At 52.1% G+C, this 21,027-nt stretch overlaps 1 protein-coding gene across 1 annotated transcript in view; it reads right to left on the reverse strand.

Moving 5' to 3' along the window:
* Nucleotides 1-21,027, reverse strand: part of Galnt9 (polypeptide N-acetylgalactosaminyltransferase 9) — a 68,600-nt gene that overhangs the window by 4,532 nt on the left and 43,041 nt on the right. Inside the window, exons 6-8 of the mRNA XM_051161751.1 lie at nt 15,421-15,538; nt 3,142-3,327; nt 1,066-1,203 (exon numbers count right to left, since the gene is read on the reverse strand). Of these exons, the coding sequence (XP_051017708.1) occupies nt 1,066-1,203; nt 3,142-3,327; nt 15,421-15,538 (442 nt within the window). The remainder of the gene's footprint in view (nt 1-1,065; nt 1,204-3,141; nt 3,328-15,420; nt 15,539-21,027) is intronic.

The following is a 21,027-nucleotide window of genomic DNA, read 5'->3' on the forward strand; positions in this document are numbered from 1 at the left end:
CGTGTGGGTGCCAGTGCACAAATGTCTGCACTTCCATGTTTGATGTTTTTGGTCTTTTTTTTGTTGTTGTTTTTTTGTATATGGATGAAAGTGAGTGTTTGGGGAGCTCCGTGTACATGAACAGGAATGGTATGCATCTGTGTGTGTGTGTGTGTGTGTGTGTGTGTGTGCACCTGTACCCATAGGAGCAGACATGCTCAGTATGTATGCCTCATCCGTCACACACAGGTATGCATGTGATAAAAATCTTGTACACACACACACACTCACTTGAGCAAGCAAGCACAGGCTTAACATGCATATGCATGTCCGTGTGCAATAATACATTGGTGCTTACATGCATCTTGATATGAATGCATGAACGCGTGTGAATACACACACAGATGTGTGAGTGTGTATACACACAGATGTGTGAGTGTTGTATACACAATGGCCATGCAGGGGATTTTATGCATTTGTCAGCATGTGTTTAATTGCACGTCTACACATACATGTATAAAAGCACATGTGAATATCTGTTTATACATGTGAGTATATATACACAGGCCTATCTACTTGGGTATATTTCTTTTAAATTTTTATTTATTTTTGCCAGGCACTGCGGTGCATACTTTTAATCCCAGCAGGAGGATCTGTCTGAGTTTGATACCAGCATGGACTACATTGAAAGTTCCAAGTCAGCCAGGGCTACATAGAGATTCTGTCTCAAAAAAACAAACAAACAAACAAACAAACAATTACGTAATTAATTAGTATTCATTTTGTGTGTTTGTGTGTGGTCATGGTGTGGAGGTCAGAGCGCAATGCGAGGATTAAACTGAAGCCACCAGGCTTGTCAGCAAGCGCCTTCCGTCTGCTGAGCCATCTCCTCGGCCCATCTGCTCGGGTCTATTTCTGCGTGCAAAGGTGTGTTATGTTTCCATGTGCAGTCAGTAGTGAGCGGGGTTGCTCGTGAACGTCCGAGGATGTGCACCAGGACATACACGTTTATGCAGGCGGGAGTCTGTGTCGGGGCACAGGTAGGTCTGGGGTGCTGGCAGCAGGGCCCACATGCAGAGGCGGTACCTCTCCGTACGTGAGCGTGTTGTTGTAGGTCCTCATCTCGGGATACACGTTCTCCAGGTACCACTTAAAGCTGCGGCACTTCAGCCTCCGGCGCAGGGCCAGCCGCTCAGACACATCCCCGAAGTCTACTCCTGGGTTCTAGGGGGCACAGGCATGCGGAAGAGTGTGAGTGTTGCAGATCCGTGCCATGCTGTGGTTAGATCTTTCCCTGTGTCAGGAACTCCTGGGCTCCCCACCTTTTAGAGTGGTCCCTGTCGTAGCCTTGGGCTACCATGGTCTCTTCTTGGCCTCCTGACCTGGAACTCACAGAGGAACTGGCTCTGGGTACACGCTTGGCCAATCCATACCTTTGGGGAAGAGGCCTGAGCCCCGCTCTTCCTGCCTGATCTGTGTTGCGTTTGCCTGCATTCCACTGACACTCATGATGGGGGCCTGGACCACAAAGTATCAGCCGGACTCCTGGGTGGTTGTCACCACAACTGATCCCCAGGTACAGAAGCTCAGGGAAGTACAGGGGAGCTACACTCGGTAGGATGCTACATGTGAGTGCCGGGAAGGCTCAAGCAGGGACGACGGGTGTGCTAAGCCGTGCATCTTTTCCCTAGCTGTGCCTACACAGCAGCTCTGCTGAGCTCGTGGTCTTCTGTGGGCCCTGAGTCATCAGGATATGGGGTAGCTTAGGAACTCTTGCCCCATCCAGGGCCCTCTGGGGGGCTCCATCTCCCCTCAGGGTAGAGCAGGCTTAGGCCTGCTTACCAAGTTTGAGTCCTGTCACTTTTTGTGTGTGGTCTTGGAACAGTCTCTTACCCTCACTGTGTCTCAGTTTCCTAACACCTTGTTTTGAGGATTAAATAAGTCAGGGCGCTCCCAAATGATCCTGGGATCGCAGGCCATAAAAAGGCAAATCACGCCGTGCCGTGGTGGCACATGACTTTAACCCCAGCACTCGGGAGGCAGAGGCAGGAGGATCTCTGTGAGTTCGAGGCCAGCCTGGTCTACAAAGAGAGTCCAGGATAGCCAGAGCTGTTACACAGAGAAATCTTGTCTTGAAAAACCTAAAAAAAAAAAGCGAATCCCCGTGAGGGACATGTATCTCCCCCCAGCTTGACTAAGTGGAACAGGGGCTAGCATGTGTGGCCCCATGATCTGCTGAGGCGTCCTATGGTCTCTTCCAGGGTTAACAGAGGTACAGTTGTGTGCTCTGCAAATCAGCTTGTGTCCTGGACAACAGGACCCTCAGGCGTTGCCTCTGCTATAGTAAGACTGCTCATTCTAGTGGGATCCTGGACCTTGAGGCTGGAGGGACATCTGGAAGTGGACCTTGCAGGTCCTGGATTCAGGTGGTCAGGCTTGCGCATCTCAGCAGGGTCGCAGGGGATGGAGGGTGGTATGGATGCTGCACATGGGTACCCTAATGCCAGGCGTGCTGCCCTGGTGGAGGTGAGCCAACTTAGAAGGGTAAAGGGAGGAGACGTTTAAAAAAGGTTAAGTAGGCCGGACGTGGTGAGGCACTTCTGTGGCCCCAGCACAAGTGCGGGAGAAGCAGACAGTTGAGTCAAAGCCAATTGGGGCTGCAGAGTGGAATGCCATTTAAAACAAACATATAGGGGGCTGGAGAAATGGCTCAGAGGTTAAGAGCACTAGCCAGTCTTCCAGAGGTTCTGAGTTCAATTCCCAGCAACCACATCATGGGTCACAACCATCTGTAATGTGATCTGATGCCCCCTTCTGGCCTTCAGGTGTACATGCAGGCAGAGCACTGTACATAATAATAATTTTTAAAACCCCAAACATATAAACACAAGAAAGCACACATGTGCCGGTTCTGACAATGAGACCAAAAGAGGCTGGACCAGCCGGAGAAGACAGACATGGGGGATGCTTAGGGGATGGCTGACCTCTACTTACGACCTACGGAGCGGGGAAGGCAGTGGCCACAGTGAGAGGAAGCCCTTTCCTGTGTGAGCCACCATGCCACGAAGGCTGCCTGCATGCAGCCCAGCGTCTCAGCATCCCAGCGTCCCTCATTCCCTTCCCCTCCTCACATCTGTCCGCCCCACCCAGTGCCCGCCTTACTGTCATGGGGATGTTCCACGCCATGTACACGTGGGACTTGAAATCGTCCATCCACACCTCGGCAGCCCGCAGCGCGTTACGCTTGGCGTAGTAGTCAATGTCGTTGTTGTATGGCTTCTTGGTGCGCTCGATGTGGGCCACGCGGGAGCAGGGCAGCACCTCCATGCTGCCGCCGCACTGCCACACCTGGGGGCGAGAGGATTGGACCGGGTTAGAGGCCAAGGGGCCACCTGACATGCCAGGTGGGAGGGCCCCTGATCCACCAGAATCTGGAGTTCCCAGGGGCCTGGACAGGCTGGGCTTGTTAGAGGACAGTGTCTAAGGGGAAGCCATGGACTCCAGGCCGTCCCCACATGGCTTGGGCATGAGGCTGCCTCACCTTTGGAATTTCCCATCATGCCTCATTTCTCTTCCATGTTGCGTGACATGGATTTGTACCCTTCCACCCCACTCAGTGCTCTGGGTAGAGACTCTCAGTAACTACCTCCCACAGAGGCAACCTAAAGCTGATTTGGGTTGATTAAAAAAGGTGCCAGTTGCCTAAAAAAAAAAACAACTGAACTGGGACACCCACACACACAGCTTATTTTTAGATGATGCTTTTTCCCCCCAGTATGTGGTGCTGCTTTGACAGCCTGTGAAACTACTAAGAGAAGAGCCGGGCAGTGGTGGCACACACCTTTAAACCCAGCCCTCGGGAGGCAGAGACAGGCGGATCTCTGTGAGTTCGAGGCCAGCCTGGTCTACAAAGCCAGTTCAGGACAGCCAAGACTACACAGAGAAACTCTGTCTCAAAAACAAAAACAAAAACAAACAAAAACCCAAAAATACTAAGAGCGGGGAAAAGGGACCAGGCTGCAGGAATTAAGGCACTAGGGGGAAGCCTGCTTCCTGATGCACTCCCTAGTCAGCCATGATGTGAATGCCACCTCAGGTTCCTGCCACCAAAGACACACCTCCTTTGCTGCCATGCTTCCCCTCCGCTATGGACCAAGACTCTATAAAATCAAATACATGTCTCCTTACTCAGGCTGTTGGGTGTTTTCAAGACAGTAAACTGAGGATAGCCAACTCCCACAGCCACTGTCTCCCCCTGGTCTCCTAAGCAAACGCATGTACCCAACAGAAAGCAGGGTAGTTGCTTTCTCAGCGAACAGACATCAAAGCCCTTCACCACCTGCCGCTCGGCGGTCGGACTTCACTCTCTGGGTTGCACGCTCCAGTCATCTCAGTTACACTTAGCTCTCCTCAGCTTAGCTCCATGGTCACTAGCAAGTGGCTCCTTTATGTTGCCTTCTCTCCGCCCAGGAACGGGATGGTTGAGCGAGTGCTATCTGGAGTGTATTGGGTAAAAGCTACCACACAGATGCCAGAGAAGACGCAGCCTGGGAGAGGCGCTTGCTCTCAGCCTGTCTCTGTGGCTGGACGGCATCAAGCCAATGTTCTTAACTGGGACTCACATCCTTAGCTCCCTGAGATCCTGGAGCGAGTTCCTAGATCCACCTAGGTCTTGCTGGTTTGTGGCTCTGAGGAACTTTAGCCCCTTTTTGTCCTGTGCCAGTCCCTCCTTCCATCAAAATAGTATCCCGTGGCCCACACAGGCACATGACATCACACTGAACTAACTCAACCACAACTGATGCAGTGGGATTTTTTTTTAAAGTGTCGACAAGTTTCATAGGCATAACAACGATGCCCGAAAGAAACATGTTCGGGAAGGAGAGGGTATGTGTGATCATCACTCGTGGACTCAGAGGTTGTGATGCAGCCATTTGGCTCCACTGCTGTGGGCCTGAGCACGGTAGGAGCAGAGCTGCTTGCCGTATGGACAGGGAGACACGGAAAGGGCCTTGGACATGATGTGCCTGGGTCTGTCTCCTGTGACCTTCCTCCTCCAGCACAGTCCCACCTCCTTACAGCTTCCATCACCTCCCAAAACTGTACCACTAGCTGGGGACTGAGCCCTCAATACACAAACTTGTGGGGGGACATTTCATTTTCAAACCATAACACAGGAATGAAAACAGGAGAATAGCCAAGAAAATTCTAGACAGATAATGGGGACATACTCAGTTGGGAGACATAAAGCATTTTATAAGACGATGAGGTAGCCGGGCACTGTGGAGCACGCCTGTAATCCCAGCACTCCGGAGGCAGAGGCAGATGGATCTCTGTGAGTTCGAGGCCAGCCTGGTCTACAAAGCGAGTCTAGGACAGCCAAGGCTACACAGAGAAACCCTGTCTCAAAAAACAAACAAACAAAAACAAACCAAAACCAATGAGGTAAAAAGCTCAAAGCAGATACAACATATATATGTATGTGTGTGTGTGTCACACACGCACACACACATAAAGACATACTACGTACACACATCTATACATACATACTACTAATGTATCAACACACATGCACACTCACCACACCAACACACACATGCACACTCACCACACCAACACACACACGCACACTCACCACACCAACACACACACGCACACTCACCACACCAACACACACATGCACACTCACCACACCAACACACACATGCACACTCACCACACCAACACACACATGCACACTCACCACACCAACACACACATGCACACTCACCACACCAACACACACATGCACACTCACCACACCAACACACACATGCATATACACCACACCCCAACATATGCCTACACACCACACACACCAACACACACATGCACACACACATGTATACACACTAAATACCAACATGCACATGCATACCCACACAGTGTAAGACAGTGTTCTTGTGGCAAAGGATAGGGGCCTCTACTTTAAAAGTGTAAGGGCTGCGAGGCACTCACTTTTGTACAAGCAATGCCCTACACACTGACCGAGCTCTAGAGTGGGTACTGTGTGCTGCCAACAGGAAGGTATTTAAAGGGCTGTTGCCTTCAATTGTCCCCCCAGAAAACACGAGGGAAGGCCCAGTGCCCAGAGTGGAGGCAGATGTACCGGGGGGGGGGGGCCTTTCCAGCGACACAGCGAGCTGCTATCCTTGAGGGCAGAGCATCTCCCCAAACAGCCAGAGAAGGAGGGGCAAAGTGAGCAAAGCCAGCCAGGGAAAACATATGGTGAACACCTGCACACACACAGTGTTCACACTCATTCAAAACCACACGCACACAGGGTGTTCACACTCTTTCAAAACCACACGCACACACAGGGTGTTCACACTCTTTCAAAACCACACGCACACAGGGTGTTCACACTCATTCAAAACCACACGCACACAGGGTGTTCACACTCTTTCAAAACCACAGAGCATGCCCTCAGTGTCTGTCTCATTTGCAGAAAGTAAAAATGATAGTTGATCAGCCCCCACATGTCGCAAGGCCTAGACAATGCCTCCCTCAGGCATCACTGCCAAAGAAAATATTCCACACACACCACACACACACACACACACACACACACACACATATACAAACACACACACACACAGAGACCACAGAAACATACACACATACACAAAAATACCACAACACATGTATACTGTACACATGCACACACCACACACATATGTACAAAGACCACACTGTACCATACACATGTACATGCATAAACCACATGCATGCAGACATATCACACATGTACAGATACAACAACACACACACAGAGACACCACACTCACAAACACATAGAGATATATAATCTATGTATGACATACTACATATGCCACATGCACTCACACATACACATGTGCACATATATGCACTACATATACACACACACACACACACATATACACACACACAGCTGTGTATTACATGCACACACACACACATACCCCAGACACCACATGCACATGTATATATTCACATGTGCACTCACACATATGCTCACACTGAAATATAACACGCACGTAAATATGCATTTGTCTCAGAAGCTGTACACACACAAGCTGCATCTGACTGCGTAACTCCATTCCCAGAGACACATTATGAGGGGTTAGCTGAGCTGTGAGGGAAGTCAGGCCAAGCCGTCACTTCCAGGCTGGTGACACAGAGAGCCCACAAGTGCTGCCAGGATGTGGGAGAGGAACTGCGGACCCACGTCTGCAGCCTGCTGTCCCAGCAGGTTACCCAAGGACAGCCGCAGGACCACACCTAAGGCAATGACAGAAGTAACACGTGACCACGCTCATCACACGTGACCTATGTGTGCAAGGGCACACGCATAGCCACAAGCGGGCTCCGAGCAGGGCACACCTGCTGCTCAGGAACTGGACCATTCTGGTTCTGTTTGAACCAGTGGGCCCCCTCCCTCTACATCAGGCTGATTTCAGAAAGCGAAACCGTGCTGAAGAAGGGCGGAGGAGCTCTGTCACATGCGCTGTGAGCACCCGCGGCATTTAATTCTTCCACAGACAGGAGTTAGCTCCACTGAGGGGAAACAGGCTGAGATAGACAGAGCGCAACAGAGGAGCAAGCGAGTCCAGCTTCAGTGCAAGTCTTGGGGATCTTTGAAGACACAAGTGTCTTGATGCTTCCGCTGATGAGGCAGCAGATATATCTCTTACTTCCCCCCCAAGTAATGCCTGCTCCCCACAGCTGGGGCATTAGATATCCCTCCCCCTTCATCCCCCCCCAAGTAATGCCTGCTCCCCACAGCTGGGGCATTAGATATCCCTCCCCCCTCTCCCCCAAGTAATGCCTGCTCCCCACAGTTGGGGCGTTAGATATCCTTCCCCCTTCCCCCCCAAGTAATGCCTGCTCCCCACAGCTGGGGCATTAGATATCCTTCACCATAGTGTGGGCCGTCAGACTTGCCCAGGCTAGCCCCGCAGCTGCATGGCAGCCATAGTGTGGGTCATCAGATGTGCCCAGGCTAGCCCTGCTGCTTGCATGGTAGAGTTGCCATGTAGCCAGTGTCCCTAGAGAGCTCTTGGCAGCTCAAAGCAGTTAATATCAGAGCTGTTGGAAGCGGGCTGCCTCTAGACTGCCCACTTGCAGGGAGCAGCTGAGACACTCAATTTATATAGCAGCAGTGTGGTAATAAGCTCAGATCCAACACACAACTCTAAGGTGCTCTCTGAGCCCTCCTTACCCTGGGCTCAGATCCGATGCCCCCTTGGGCCTCAACTATCCTGGGAATGGCTTGATCCCTGCCTCAGACACACACAACCTTGTTAGTGCTCATCAAATGAGCTGCTCAGATTCAACTTCCTGTCTCCTCTCCTCCCTCTTCTGCCAGAAATTTGTTCTCATAACACCTGGAGACGCAGCTCGGCGCAGGACATTTTCATCTCCCAAGTCTGTATGTGCTTCGGCTAAACAGAAACATGGAGGGGCTGAGGGGTCTCCATGGGGAAGCGTGGGAAGACAGGGGTCGGGGGACGACTCTGAGGATGACACCTAAACAGAGACATGAAAGGAACAGTACAAACCAGCCAAGCTGTGAGGCAGCAGGGTAAAGGGTACCCAGCGGAGAAACAGCAGAGGCTTTTGTGGTGTGCTGTGTGGAGGGCGGGGTCTCCGTGCAGGGTGCTAGTCTGCAGCCACAGGCCGATGCTCTGCCATCTGTTTGCCTGTTCTCACCGTCTCTGACCTGTGATTAATACGACGGGCCCACGCAGCCTTTCTAATCGACTCAACCCAATTAGGGGGACTCTGCGTTCCCGAGGTCAATTTTCATCCCTGTGATTGTAGAAATGCCAGTTGCGTGTCCCCTAATGAGGAAAGTCCTGGAGCCAATTAGAGGGAAATGGTTCTGTCGCGTCCATTAAGTTTAATAAAGGTCGGGACAAAAATCTAACAAGGTCTGGCCTGCAAGAGCCGGCTGCGGGGCAGACGCTCAACCGCTTGCTTCTGCCCTGTGAGCTGCCTGTGGCTTGAGCAGCAGGGCACACGTTCCCTTCTCCCACCCCCCCTGCCCCCATCCACATCCTGTTCTGAGAGACACCACTGGCCCAGGCAGGACCTTACCCTTCAGGGACTTGCCTTAGCTTTGGAACTGACTTTTACAAGGAAGGATAAAGAAGAAACTGTGAGATGCTATATTTTTGTTTTTTGTTTTTCAAGACAGGGTTTCTCTGTGTAGCCCTGGCTGTCTTGGAATTCACTCTGTAGACCAGGCTGTTCTCAAACTCTGAGATCTGCCTGCCTCTGCCTCCTGAGTGCTGGGATGAGAGGCATGCGCCCCCGTCACCACCACCACCGCCACCCGCCTGAGGCCCTGTTCATCTTCTGTAGAGCCACTTTCAGAAAGTATGTTCTAGGGGCAAAGAGGTGCTCAGTGGTTAAGAGTGCTGTACAAGCCGGGGGTGGTGGTGGTGCACACCACCTTTAATCCCAGCACTTGGGAGGCAGAGGCAGGTGGATCTCTGTGAGTTTGAGGCCAGCCTGGTCTACAAAAAGCAAGTCCAGGACAGCCAGGGCTACACAGAGAAACCCTGCCTGGGGGGTGGGGGTGGGGGGAAGAGTGCTGTTCAGCAGGACTGCAATGGGAGCAAACAGCATTATCTATTTGCACAGCGGACGGCTGACTGGTGCGAGGGTAAACACAGTCTCTCAGTTTGTACCAAGGATTGCAGTGATTGGTGCAAACACCCTAGCCACATCCACTTTCTGGCTGTATAAGCAAACTGCTCAACTCAGTTTGTGAGTCACTGGGAGACTCCCTTCCCTGCTGCCCTCCTCCCACCTGCCCCAGACGTGATAGCAACAGGCTGAACTGGTAACATGAAAAAAAGACTACGGTAGCAGGAAAGCAGAGGTGGTGGGAGCAGGTGGACAAGGCAGAGAGAGGAGAGCCCTGGACGAGGAAGTGTGCTTCCTGGCTGTTGGAAGAACTACAGAGAGCTGCAAAGCTTTAAGGGCTAAAGGTCCTGACATCCAAAGCCTGAGAGCTGGCACCACAGGGTCCCACAGGGTCCTGGCACCTAAGGCTTGCTTGGGAGCTGTACCTCAGCTGCAGCTCTGAGCTGTCTGTCTGCGGCCAGACGCCAAGGACCACCGAAGCCACCAGTGCTGGGGCTGCTGGGAGTTAAGGCCCAGGGCAAAAAGCCTCCAGCTGGAGTGTCCAGAGCAGTGCAGCTCTGCCTTCTGAAGGGCCTGGCAGAGCCATAAGCCTCTGGGTCTGCCACTCCAGTCCCCAGGCCTTGGACAATATAGGGCCCAGAACTGCTAGCCCTGGAAGAGCATCTCCTTGCTACCCAGGATTCCTATGGGGTAGAGCAGACGGTCCGGGCCAGCTGTTGCTAACACCGCGTTTCCCCTGTGTGTGGATTCACGCACTTGCTCCCCACTGCTGCTCACAACGGGGCTGCACTTCAAGGTCACACAGCCATTCTGACGGTGAAGTGTTATATTCCTCCCCAGCACGGATCTCAGCCTAGCGATCAATCACACCAGATCCTGTGAATAAGTTAGCCATGTCAGGACAATAGGTCCTTGGAGACACCACAGCCACACACAAGTTCTCACAGTGGTGGCCATACTGGGCCCTGGCCAGGCAGAGGTATCAATCATCCAATGGGGTGAGCACTGGGACGTCTAGACTTGTGAGGCAGGCGGGGTGGTTAATCTGGATTGTCAACTTGATAAGACTGAGAACAGCCTTGAAAACAGCTCCAGGGGCCTCTCTGTGAGGGTTGGGTTAGGTGAGGAGGGAAGACCGCCTTGAATGTGGGCAGCACCATGGGTTGGAGGGCCGGACTAAACAGAAGATAAAGCCTCTGAGAGCCAGTATGCATCTCTCTCTGCTTCCTGACCAGGACACACTGCGGTCATCTGCCTCACACTCCTGCTGTGATAAGCTGCACTTTCCAGCCAAAATAACCCCTCTTCTTCCATCTTCCCATAAGTTGTTTTTGTTGGCTTATGCGGTCACAGCAACGAGAAGAGTCACTAAGACAGGAGGCCAGTGCAGAAGAGTTCAGGGGCACAGCATGTGAGTCCACCCAGACCCCGAGGCCTGGGCGTGGCAGCTGCTTTCTCTGAGGATGGCAAAGGACCGGTCTCCTGGGTTGTCATGGAGACAAGCTCCATACTTGAGCACCTGTCGGTCACTTCTGACTTTTTTTTTCCTTTCAAAGATTTATTTATTATTATGAATACAGTGCTCTGTCTGCATGTACACCCATACGGTAGAAGAGGGCAACAGATCTCATTACAGATGGTTGTGAGCCACCGTGTGGTTGCCGGAAATTGAACTCAGGACCTCTGGACGAGCAGCCAGTGCTCTTAACCTCTGAACCATCTCTCCAGCCCTCACTTCTGACTTTCTTAGTCTATATTTCCAAGGCCCCAGCAGCAGCTTTCTGTCCTGAAAAAGCCACTCTACATCCACATGCTTAAAGAATGAAAGAAATCTGGAAGATCCTCACCCGCAGGCAGTTGCCGACAGCCACTCTCACCCCTCTTACTCAACCCTGTGCCGTCTGTCCACTTCCTGTCGAAGCCACAGGCACCCATGCGAAGTGCCAGCCAGCAGAGATGGCTTGCCACCACTGTCATCCTCTGCTGTCTCCTCTCTGGGTCTGTCCTGACTCTGTGTTTGCTTCCAGATCATCCAGGCGCTATAAGCGCACGCGTGCGTGCGTGTGTGTGTGTGTGTGTAGCTGCCCGAATCCCAGTGTGCCCTGGCTCTCCCTGTTTGCAAGTCCACTTTCTCCACCCACACGTGCTGGACCCAGTGTTCCTCTCAAGTTCATAGCCTGAAGGGTCAGACAGATCTGGGCAAAACAGCCCCTGTGCCCGCTACTGACTGACAAGACGCCGTTCTCGGGCAGTTTCTAGAACCACACCACACAGAGGGCTCTTGGACGAGCCATCTTCCATCAGTTACTCTTTAACATTTAGAGAATTCTCAATTGGGAAGGCTAGAGATGGCTCTGGGGGGACTCTCTCAGATGAATCACCTCAGCCTGGGGCTGCCCCCACCACACGGGTGTCAGGTGGAATCAAACCGGGTACCTCGGAGGGAGGGAAGGTCACCTTTTTTTTTCTCCATAGGCCTGCTACCTGGCTCCCACACACTCTGACCTGTCCCACAGGCTCCTGGTTTGGGGGTTCCCCCCCAGGACTCTGGGTCCCTGGAGAAGCAGAGTTCCTCCCTGTAGAGCCCTTTGGAATTCAGACTCCAGTCTTTAACCGTGAAACAGGGGATCCTGGGCTCAGCCTTCCAAGCCTTAGGCCGAGCAGGAAGGCAGGACTTCGTGGCAGAGGCCTGTTTCAGAGGCGTGTTGGCCTTCCTCCTGCCCAGCGCCGAGGGGTTTGATAAGTGCGCTGTCACCCCGTCCCACCTCCTTCCTTTCTTTCTTCTCTGATTTGTTTTATCTTGCTGAAACTCTCTATTTCCATGAAGGCTCCCATAATGCAGTCAGAAATAAAGGAATACACACGCCAGGGTGTAGGTCTCTGTAGAGAACAAAATTCACCTCCAGGTGGAGCCATGCTCTTGTCTCCTCTCCGAAAAGTTAATCCTGTGGGGCAGGTCAGGACTGCCCCTAGGAAGGTGGGTTCACTTTAAGATTAGGATCTTTTCCCGACTTAGGAGAAACTCAAAGCAATAGAGTTGCTGTTATAAAGGATTTGCTAAGATTTGCCTAAAAAGATTTGCTAAAAGATCACACAAAGCAGAATTTTAGTTAAGGGGCACTGCTCCCCCAAATACTCCAAAGATAAATAGTATGCTAGCCAGGCCTGTTAGAGATATACAAATTTATGATGCTAGGATATTTATTTGCCAAGACTGACCAGCCTGCAGGTTCATGCCCAAAGAACGTGCCTCTGTCATGCTCAAGGGGGGCAGTGCAGGGCCACAATCAGAGTTAAGGCCCGGCCCACCATAAAGCCCCCGGTTCTCTTCCTGAAAAAAAGCATAATTCTGCGAGAGGGACCAGATGACCCCAGATAAGAACTCTTTGAAAAGAACAACACTGGTTTCCGAGCTGGGCATGGTGGCGCACCCCTTTAATCCTAGCACTCGGGGAGGCTCTGTGAGTCCGAGGCCAGCCTGGTCTATAAAGCAAGCCCAGGACAGCCAAGGCTACACAGAGAAACTCTGTCTCAAAAAACAAAAACAAAACAAAACAAATCAAAATTATCCTAGCCATATCCTTGCTATGGAGAACCCCATCTGCCCAAGTGGCAGACAGTCTCCTGTCTCTGTTTAAATTGTTCCAAATATAACCTGGGGCTGGGACCTAAGAGAGATTTAAGGGTGAGTGTAAACCGCAGGAGCCTAAGTTTTACTTAGTGGCCAGCTCTGCTTGGCCATTAGCCCCAGTTGGCCGCGCGCTTTGGTAAAAATTCTCTCCTTCATCTCTACGTGTCCAAGAGAGATTTCTCAATGAAAAGGCCTGTTGTTTCTATAACATTCCTTCCCAGAATTCCATCCCCTCAGTGCAGTCCCTGTGAGCCGTGGGTTCTGCCGGGTCTACCTGCCTTTGTGGGTTCTGACCAGCCATCCCCTTTCTTCTTATATGGGATGCTGGTCAGAGCCGGCTACGCAGGCTCAGGGCGCTCCCCTTTCTAGAGCCCCCTCCCCCTCCCCCAGCACGCGTGGGCGCGCGCACATACACACACACACACACACACACACACACACACACACACACACACACACACACATACATCTGGATGCCTGCCTCCCTGTGGCTGACCTCTGTGCTTGCCTAGTTTCCTCATTCTCCTCCTTCCGTAGCTGTGATGCTCACGGCTCACCTGCCCTTGGGTTTTCCTGTTAAACTGATCTCAAGCTTTCATTTCAGCCTGCCTTTTGTCCTTCACCCAGGCCTGCCACACGCGGCCTCTGTCCCCCAAGCCTTACTAGCATGAGAAAAGCCCTGACTGCCAGCTTCCCAATCCAACCTGATTTTTCCCCCTTGTTTTTAGAGTAAAACAAGCCACTGAACAACTGTTTTCTTCACAAAATGCTCAGAACACAGATGGACCAACTGAGGCATGGTGAAGGCTGCAGTGAGGTCTCTCTCTCTCTCTCTCTCTCTCTCTCTCTCTCTGAGTGACAGGACTGCATGGATGCTGAACTACGGAGGGACTTCAGGGTCTGTGGGATGCACCCACAGTCATCCCCAACACCCCGGAGACTCCTCTGTCCTTCCACATGCTTGAGGCCAAGATGGCAGGGTAGCTGTTTTCCATACACCTCTCTCCGCTGCCCACCACTAAAAATGGCTGGCTCTTCCAGGATAGCCAGAGCCTGAGGAGCCAGCCCACTACCCATCTTTACCTCCTTGTCAATTCTTCTCTCAGCCATGTCCTGTCCTCTCTGTATAGACTCTCCCATCCTACAAGTCAGAGTCGTCTTGGAAAAAGACATCAGCAGCCTGGGAGTCCACGGACTAGTCATGTACCCTGCCATCTCTTAGGTACGGCCCACAAACCTTAGGAGCATCCCAAGCTACCTTGGTCCTTGCCTGCCGCATCCTGCCTTGCTGCCCAGGCTCCTGTGGCTCACTAGAGTGTTTCCCTAACGTCTGCTCCCATCTCATACCCTCCCTTGCTTCACGTCCTATCCTGTCTTCCCCCTCCAAGAGACACGTTTTCTCTAGTCATTGCTTCCCTAGAAACCAGGGTGTGGAAAGGCACGCCATCCTCTCCTGTTCCCTCTGTACCCATAAAACCTAGCTATGAGGCGTTCAGCACATCTGTTACTGACGGTTCCAAGAGGCCCAGTGCCCTGGGGATACAGAGGCAAAGGCTCAGGGCACAGGTTGTGCCCACATCTGACTCACAGGGGCTGCCTGAGGGCTCAAGGCTGTTCAAGCTCCATTGCACAACCTCTGCTTGAGGTCATGGTCCACCCTCTGCAGCAAGGTGCCCAGTTCTGCCTGTCGCCTCTACTGTAGGCAGTTCTGACGTTGCCCTCATAGAGACACCTGTGTTTCCTGTGGATGCTCTGCCTTCCCCCTGTAACCAAGGTGGTAGGTGTGTGTTGAGCTGTATGCAGCCAGCTGGAGGACCAATTTCCACCAGCCCCCCGACTGCGTCCACCTGGGTCTCCTGCTCTAAGGATGAGCTTTTCCCAGGCAACCCCACCAGCCAATGTGCACCACACAGGAAACGACAGTTTGGAGCACTAACAGACACATGGGCTCCATCTGCTTTGACAGGCTCACAGGCAGAGCGTTCACTTTAGAAGTGCTGGCGAGGACTCCCGCCGTGCCTTTGTCTTGGCTGGGCTAACAGGGTCTTCCACGATTCCACTAAGCTTGAGGCCTCAGGCCCACCCTTGTATACAGTCTTGGCTCCCCAGAGCGTGCCAGCCCTGCACCTACTCACCCGCATTCCCAGCTCAATGTTCTCTGCGCCGTACACCTCCATGCCTGGGTCCAGCAGGCCAATGTCCCCGAAGTACTCCCGGTCCACCACGAACGAGCAGCCGATCATGGCAGGTGTTCTGGGGAAGGAGAGACACTAAGCGAGGGTGCCGCCAGGGCCTGGCCTGGAGCCCTATCTCTCTGCCCCATCAGTGTTCCCAGGACTCTTGTCCCCACCGACATCAGTGTGCCCTGGGTATACTGAGAAGCCATTTCCCCGGGTGCCGCGGGCATGTCCTTGTATGCCCTAGGCCCTGGCAGAACAGTGTTGTGCAGGTGACTCTGCTGGCCTGCCCCCAGGGGCCTAGCGACATCTAGCGCCACGTGGCGTGGGGGGGGGGGGCAATAAAAGGACCGTCCCACCAGCACAGCGCTCTCAGCCCCTCTGTTCTGTGGCTGTCCTCTGCCCTCACAGCTCTGCCCCCGTCTGTCAGTCTGCCCGTGTACCTGTCTAACCGTCTGCCTCTGCCTTCCTCCAGGCCCTGACTCCTTTCTCCCCTACCCCAAATAAACCCCCTTATAGCAGATATGCTGCGTGGCATAATTATACATCATAACAGGCAGCCCAGACCAGAGTCCACGAGCTTGGCTTTGGTTGTATGAACTCCATCAGGTGAAAGTGTCTTGGACACAGTCTTCTACACGTCTCTCCCTAGTCTTCCTCCTCCTCCGACTTGTCTGTTGGTGTACGAGGATTCAGGGCTACGTGGCTCAGTTGTGTAAGTTGTACACTACTCGGCTCGGTGAGCCTTCATCAGTATCGTTCTGAGTGACAAAGCTCTGAAGTTACAGAGCACACAGCTGTGCAGCTGTAGTCAACAGACTGCCAACTGCCATGTAATATTTCAGTTTAAACCCACACGCTTAAAAATGGCAGCAAAAAGCCTTTCAGCGTTTTGTTGAAATCATGAATGGATATGCTAATTATCTAGGTACCCAAAAAAATCCATCAGTGTTAGGCAGGCAGCGGCACCGCCCGCCTTTCTTTAATCCTGGCGGCAGCACTCAGGAGGCAGAGTCAGGTGGATCTCTTGAGTTCAAGGCCAGCCTGATCTACAGAGTGAGTTCCAGGCCAGCCAGGGCTACACAGAGAAACCTTGCCTCAAAAACAAAGCAAAGCAATCCCTCAGTGCACATACCCCCGTGAGGTGTTAGCGCAGAGTGTCAAAGATCAAAGGACCAGGTAGGGGCGGACAGTGAGTGGCCACCATCTTAATGACACTTTGCATGTGTGGATGGATTGGTACAGGGTGGAATACACTAAACCAGAATTTTAAAAAAGACTGAAAAGATGGGGGGGGGGGAAGCCAGTGCCCATATGCAGACCACAAGATCCACGTGGACTGTAATACCTTGACCTTCAAAGCTTTGTACAAAAGATTTTGCCTCAGAACAAAGGCACCTGGATCTTGGTCTCTCCCAGACCACGGCGCTCTGTGGGACTTGCCGTGGTCTTCCCTGGCTCCTGCTGCTGAAGCCAGTGGAGGCTGCTCATGCCTCTTGGTCCCCAGCCTTCTGCCGGTCAGAATCTTCCCAATAAAAAGAATGAAAAGACATTGCCTGCACCAAATTTAACAGAAGCATTCTGTTCTCACTGGCTGAAAGGCAGCAGTAAATACCCATCTGAGAACACAGTAGCATTAAAAAGCAGTTGTCCTTTTCCGATACTTTTTTTTTGGTCACAAAGCTAACAGTAACAAAAATTTAATTGCACCTTTGAATTTTAATAGCAAGCACTGGGTTGGTTAAGGATGGCCCCAGTGTACAACAGGTATGTCGCTCATCTTCTTAGCAACAATAACAACCCCAGGATGGTTTCTGATGAGGAGAGAGGCGCCAAACTCCCTACCAAGGCTATTACAGCCAGTAATGACGTTTTATTATTGCTCGGCTCCAAAATAATCATAAACTCACGAGGCCACGGCACATGCGTCAGATGCACTGACTCTATTCGCGTGAGGAATCCTGCTGTGGTTACAGAAGAGCAGAGGCAAGCGAGGCCTGGAATGAGGCCTTCGCAGGTTGGGAGGTGCATCCTGATCATTATAGGGATGACCCCCACCTTCTGCCACCTGCAGAGGACAGCGAGGCACAGCAACAGGTCCCTGACTTCTGGGCCTTTGGGGATCCACGATGTTTCTGCCTTAGGATAAAAGGTGGGCCAGCCCAAATGGCCTCTGTGGTTGATTTAATAAACAGTGATTTGTGCATAACACAGCATACTATCTGGCCATTACAGGGGTATCTCAGGGCATCAAGAGTCAGGCCACACCAAGGAATGGCTGGGGAGAAAGTGGCTATCGGCGAGCACATTTGAGCTGCTACTCCAGGACCAGTGTTCAAAGGGGAAAGTCCTGTTATTTCTCATTCCCAGCACAGCCTGCTGGAGGACCTGCAGTTCTCCGTGGAAGGCCATAGAAGATGGGCATGATGTTGCCTGACTGGGTCGGGAAGGTGTTTTCTCCTTAGGAGCTAGTCACTTCTCCTTCTCCTTCTTCTTTTAAAGCTCGAGGATAATATTTAATTAGAGTTTTGCAAGACAAAGCTCAGGGCAGGCAAACGTCCTAGTCCTAGTGCTGGGGAAGCAGAAGTTGGATCTCCGTGAGTATAAGACCATCTTGATCTGCGTGGCAAGTTCCAGGCCAGCCAGAGCGGCATCGAGAGACCCTGCCACAAAAGGAGGGGGTGGGGGAGGGAGAAGAGGGCGAGAGCCATGCCTTTTGCCATCTGAGTTACACCGGCAAGGCAGAGAAGCAGCCAGCAGCCCCGTGGTGGGAAGGGAGAAGAGGAAGAGCTAAAGAGCAGGAGGGGACACCTAGGTCAGGCCAGCGTCAGAGAGATAGACAGAAAAGTTATACCTTTGCGACTCCCTACTCAGAGAGGGGGCAGACCTAAGGGGACCTCACTGGTAGCTCTGTTCCGACAAGGGTCTCGTCAGCACGGGGTTAGGCGACTCTGCCTTCCGCAAGGGTGGCCCCCTTAGCTAGGTCACTGACTGGCCCTGCTGGCTTTGCTGGTCATGCTTTTGAGGAATAATCAGTGCCCACCCTCAGCTGTGAGAGAAGCCACGCCCGGCCCATGGTGCCCGGCAGGCAGGACAGGGTAAGTGCTGCCTGATCGGACTCCTCCAAAGCAGGCAGGAGTCATCCCTGTGACTCCAGGATGAGGGAGGTGACGAGCATCAGGGTTCCTCCTCCTCTGTTGCTCCTGCACCAACACTGTGAGGGAAGCGACCTGACAGGGCTCTCCCCCACATTTCCTCATATTCTAGAGTGAGGGAGGCAGCGTCTCAGCTGTGTGTGTGTGTGTGTGTGTGTGTGTGTGTGTGTGTGTATTTGTGTGTGTATATACGTATGTGTGTCTGTTTGTGTGTATGTGTTTGTGTGTGTGTTTGTATATATGTATGTGTGTCTGTGTGTGTGTGTGTACATGTGTTTGTGTGTGTGTGTGTATTTGTGTGTGTATATACGTATGTGTGTCTGTTTGTGTGTATGTGTTTGTGTGTGTGTATGTGTGTGTGTTTGTATATATGTATGTGTGTCTGTGTGTGTCTGTGTGTATGTGTGTCTGTGTGTGTTTGTGTGTATGTGTGTTTGTGTGTGTATGTTAGAGGGAGGGAGGCAAAAACAAATTCCTCACCCTCGCTGCTCTTGGTACTCCAGAGTTTAGGGAGATGGTGCCTGACTGGATTCTCCTTTAGACTCTCAGGCAGGAGAGACACCACCACCAAGAGTGTGATACACACACACACACAAAATAAATAAAATAAAATAAAAAAGAAGGAAAAAAAAGGGCCGGGTGTGGTGGTGCACGCCTTTAATCCCAGCACTGGGGAGGTCGAGGCCAGTCTGGTCTACAAAGCAAGTCTAGAACAGCCACGGCTACACAGAGAAGCCCTGTCTCAGAGGGGGAAAAAAGGAGTGTGATACACACCTCCGAGGGCGAATCGGCGAGGGAGGTGACATCTGGTAGGACCCTCTCCTCTGTGACCCCCAACCCTCCAGCATAAGGGAGGCGATGTCTGGCAGGACTCACCTGGACAAAACATTTCGATTTATTTCTACGGTGAGTAATTTTTAAAAATTGTCACTGCAAGCACTTGTCTATAAGCCTTTTATGGGCTTTGTTTTCATTCAATTTAAAAACCTACCAGGAACAGAACATCTGGATATACAGGAAGTTCTGTGTCTTTACAGGAGACGCCAGCTCTCCAAAGTGGCTTCCACCAGCCAGTTCTGTGTGCTCTACTCACTTAAAGCATTATCAATCTTCATTTTAGCCACCCTCGTGGGTATATAGTGGTGTCTTTGCACCTTTTCAAATTGGGGTTTCTGTGTAGCATCTTTCCAGTGGCTAGCCACGTGCCTATCTTTTTAAATGTGATATCTGCTAAGTCAGCCCCACTAGTTAGCTGGCTCTTGGCGGCAGGGTTAACAGCTCCCAGGGAACCACCATCCCGCAAGACTCAACCTGCATGGCATGTTCACTCCGTGCTCTCTTGGGTATCCAGAGCCTGTCACAAACTGTGAGAGATGTCTGCCGTTGGGCCTCTGGCTTCCTCTGGTTTCTAAAATGTCACACATAAAGCATTTATCTTGCTACTAATTGGGATCATGAAGTGAATCTCAAATGAAGAAAAATAACTTTCAGACTGTCACTCTCTGCTTCAATGAGCCCCTCGGGACCCATCTGTGGGCCCTGGTGCTTCGGGAAGCTCCGTGCTCTAGCGTTGCCGCAAAGCCCCGAGCCCAGATTCCCCGCCCAGCAAATCAATGCAGCTGAGGCAGCTCCAAGTGTCCTGGTCCCTCTCTGAGAAAACAATCATGTGGCACTGGGAGGGTTGGGGAGATGGCACTTGGCCAACTCTGGGAGCGTCTTTGCCTTCACACTGTGCAACCATTTCCTCTGAGATGAGAGTGGCTTTTTGTTTGTTTTCTTTTCTTTTCCCCTTTCCGTGCCAAATTATTTCATCTCACAATGCTGAGTTCTGGATTTACCAGCAGCAGTAGCTCTTTGCCAGCGGAGAGGAGATGAGCAAGGCACTTCAGCAAACTAGTTCCTCAGTCTGCAGGGTTAAGCTGTGCACCAGCCTGGAAGGCCCCAGGAGACCCAAGGTGCTGCAGCAGCTGCTTGCAGCATTTTAGCCAGAAAGCACCATTTTCACCAGGAGGCAAGGAAGGTGGTCCCACCAGGATACACAACCCTGCGGGTAGGTAGGCACAGTGGGCAACAGCACTGTGGGCCCAGCTGTATCCCGAAGACACTCATTCACTCCAAAGACAGTTCTGGAACCCAGGTGGGTCCCCCTAGGAGAAAGCAGAGCAAGCTACCAGATGTGAAGGGACACATTTCCCGGGGCCGTGGGGCTCATCAGATGGTGTGGTGGGAGGCGGGTGTTCTCGGGAAGAGCCTGAAAACTACAGAAGCTGCCCTGATGGGAGCGACAGCGCAGGCAGATGAACAGAGATTGATTGAGTGGGGCCGGTATCAAAGGCCAGCAGGATGACACCCATCGGCAGGGTCTCCCACAAATGAGCTCCTGTGGCCCCTACTGGGCAGAGCCCATAAT

This window comes from Acomys russatus, chromosome 19 (genome assembly GCF_903995435.1).
Source record: "Acomys russatus chromosome 19, mAcoRus1.1, whole genome shotgun sequence".
Classification (NCBI taxonomy): domain Eukaryota; kingdom Metazoa; phylum Chordata; class Mammalia; order Rodentia; family Muridae; genus Acomys; species Acomys russatus.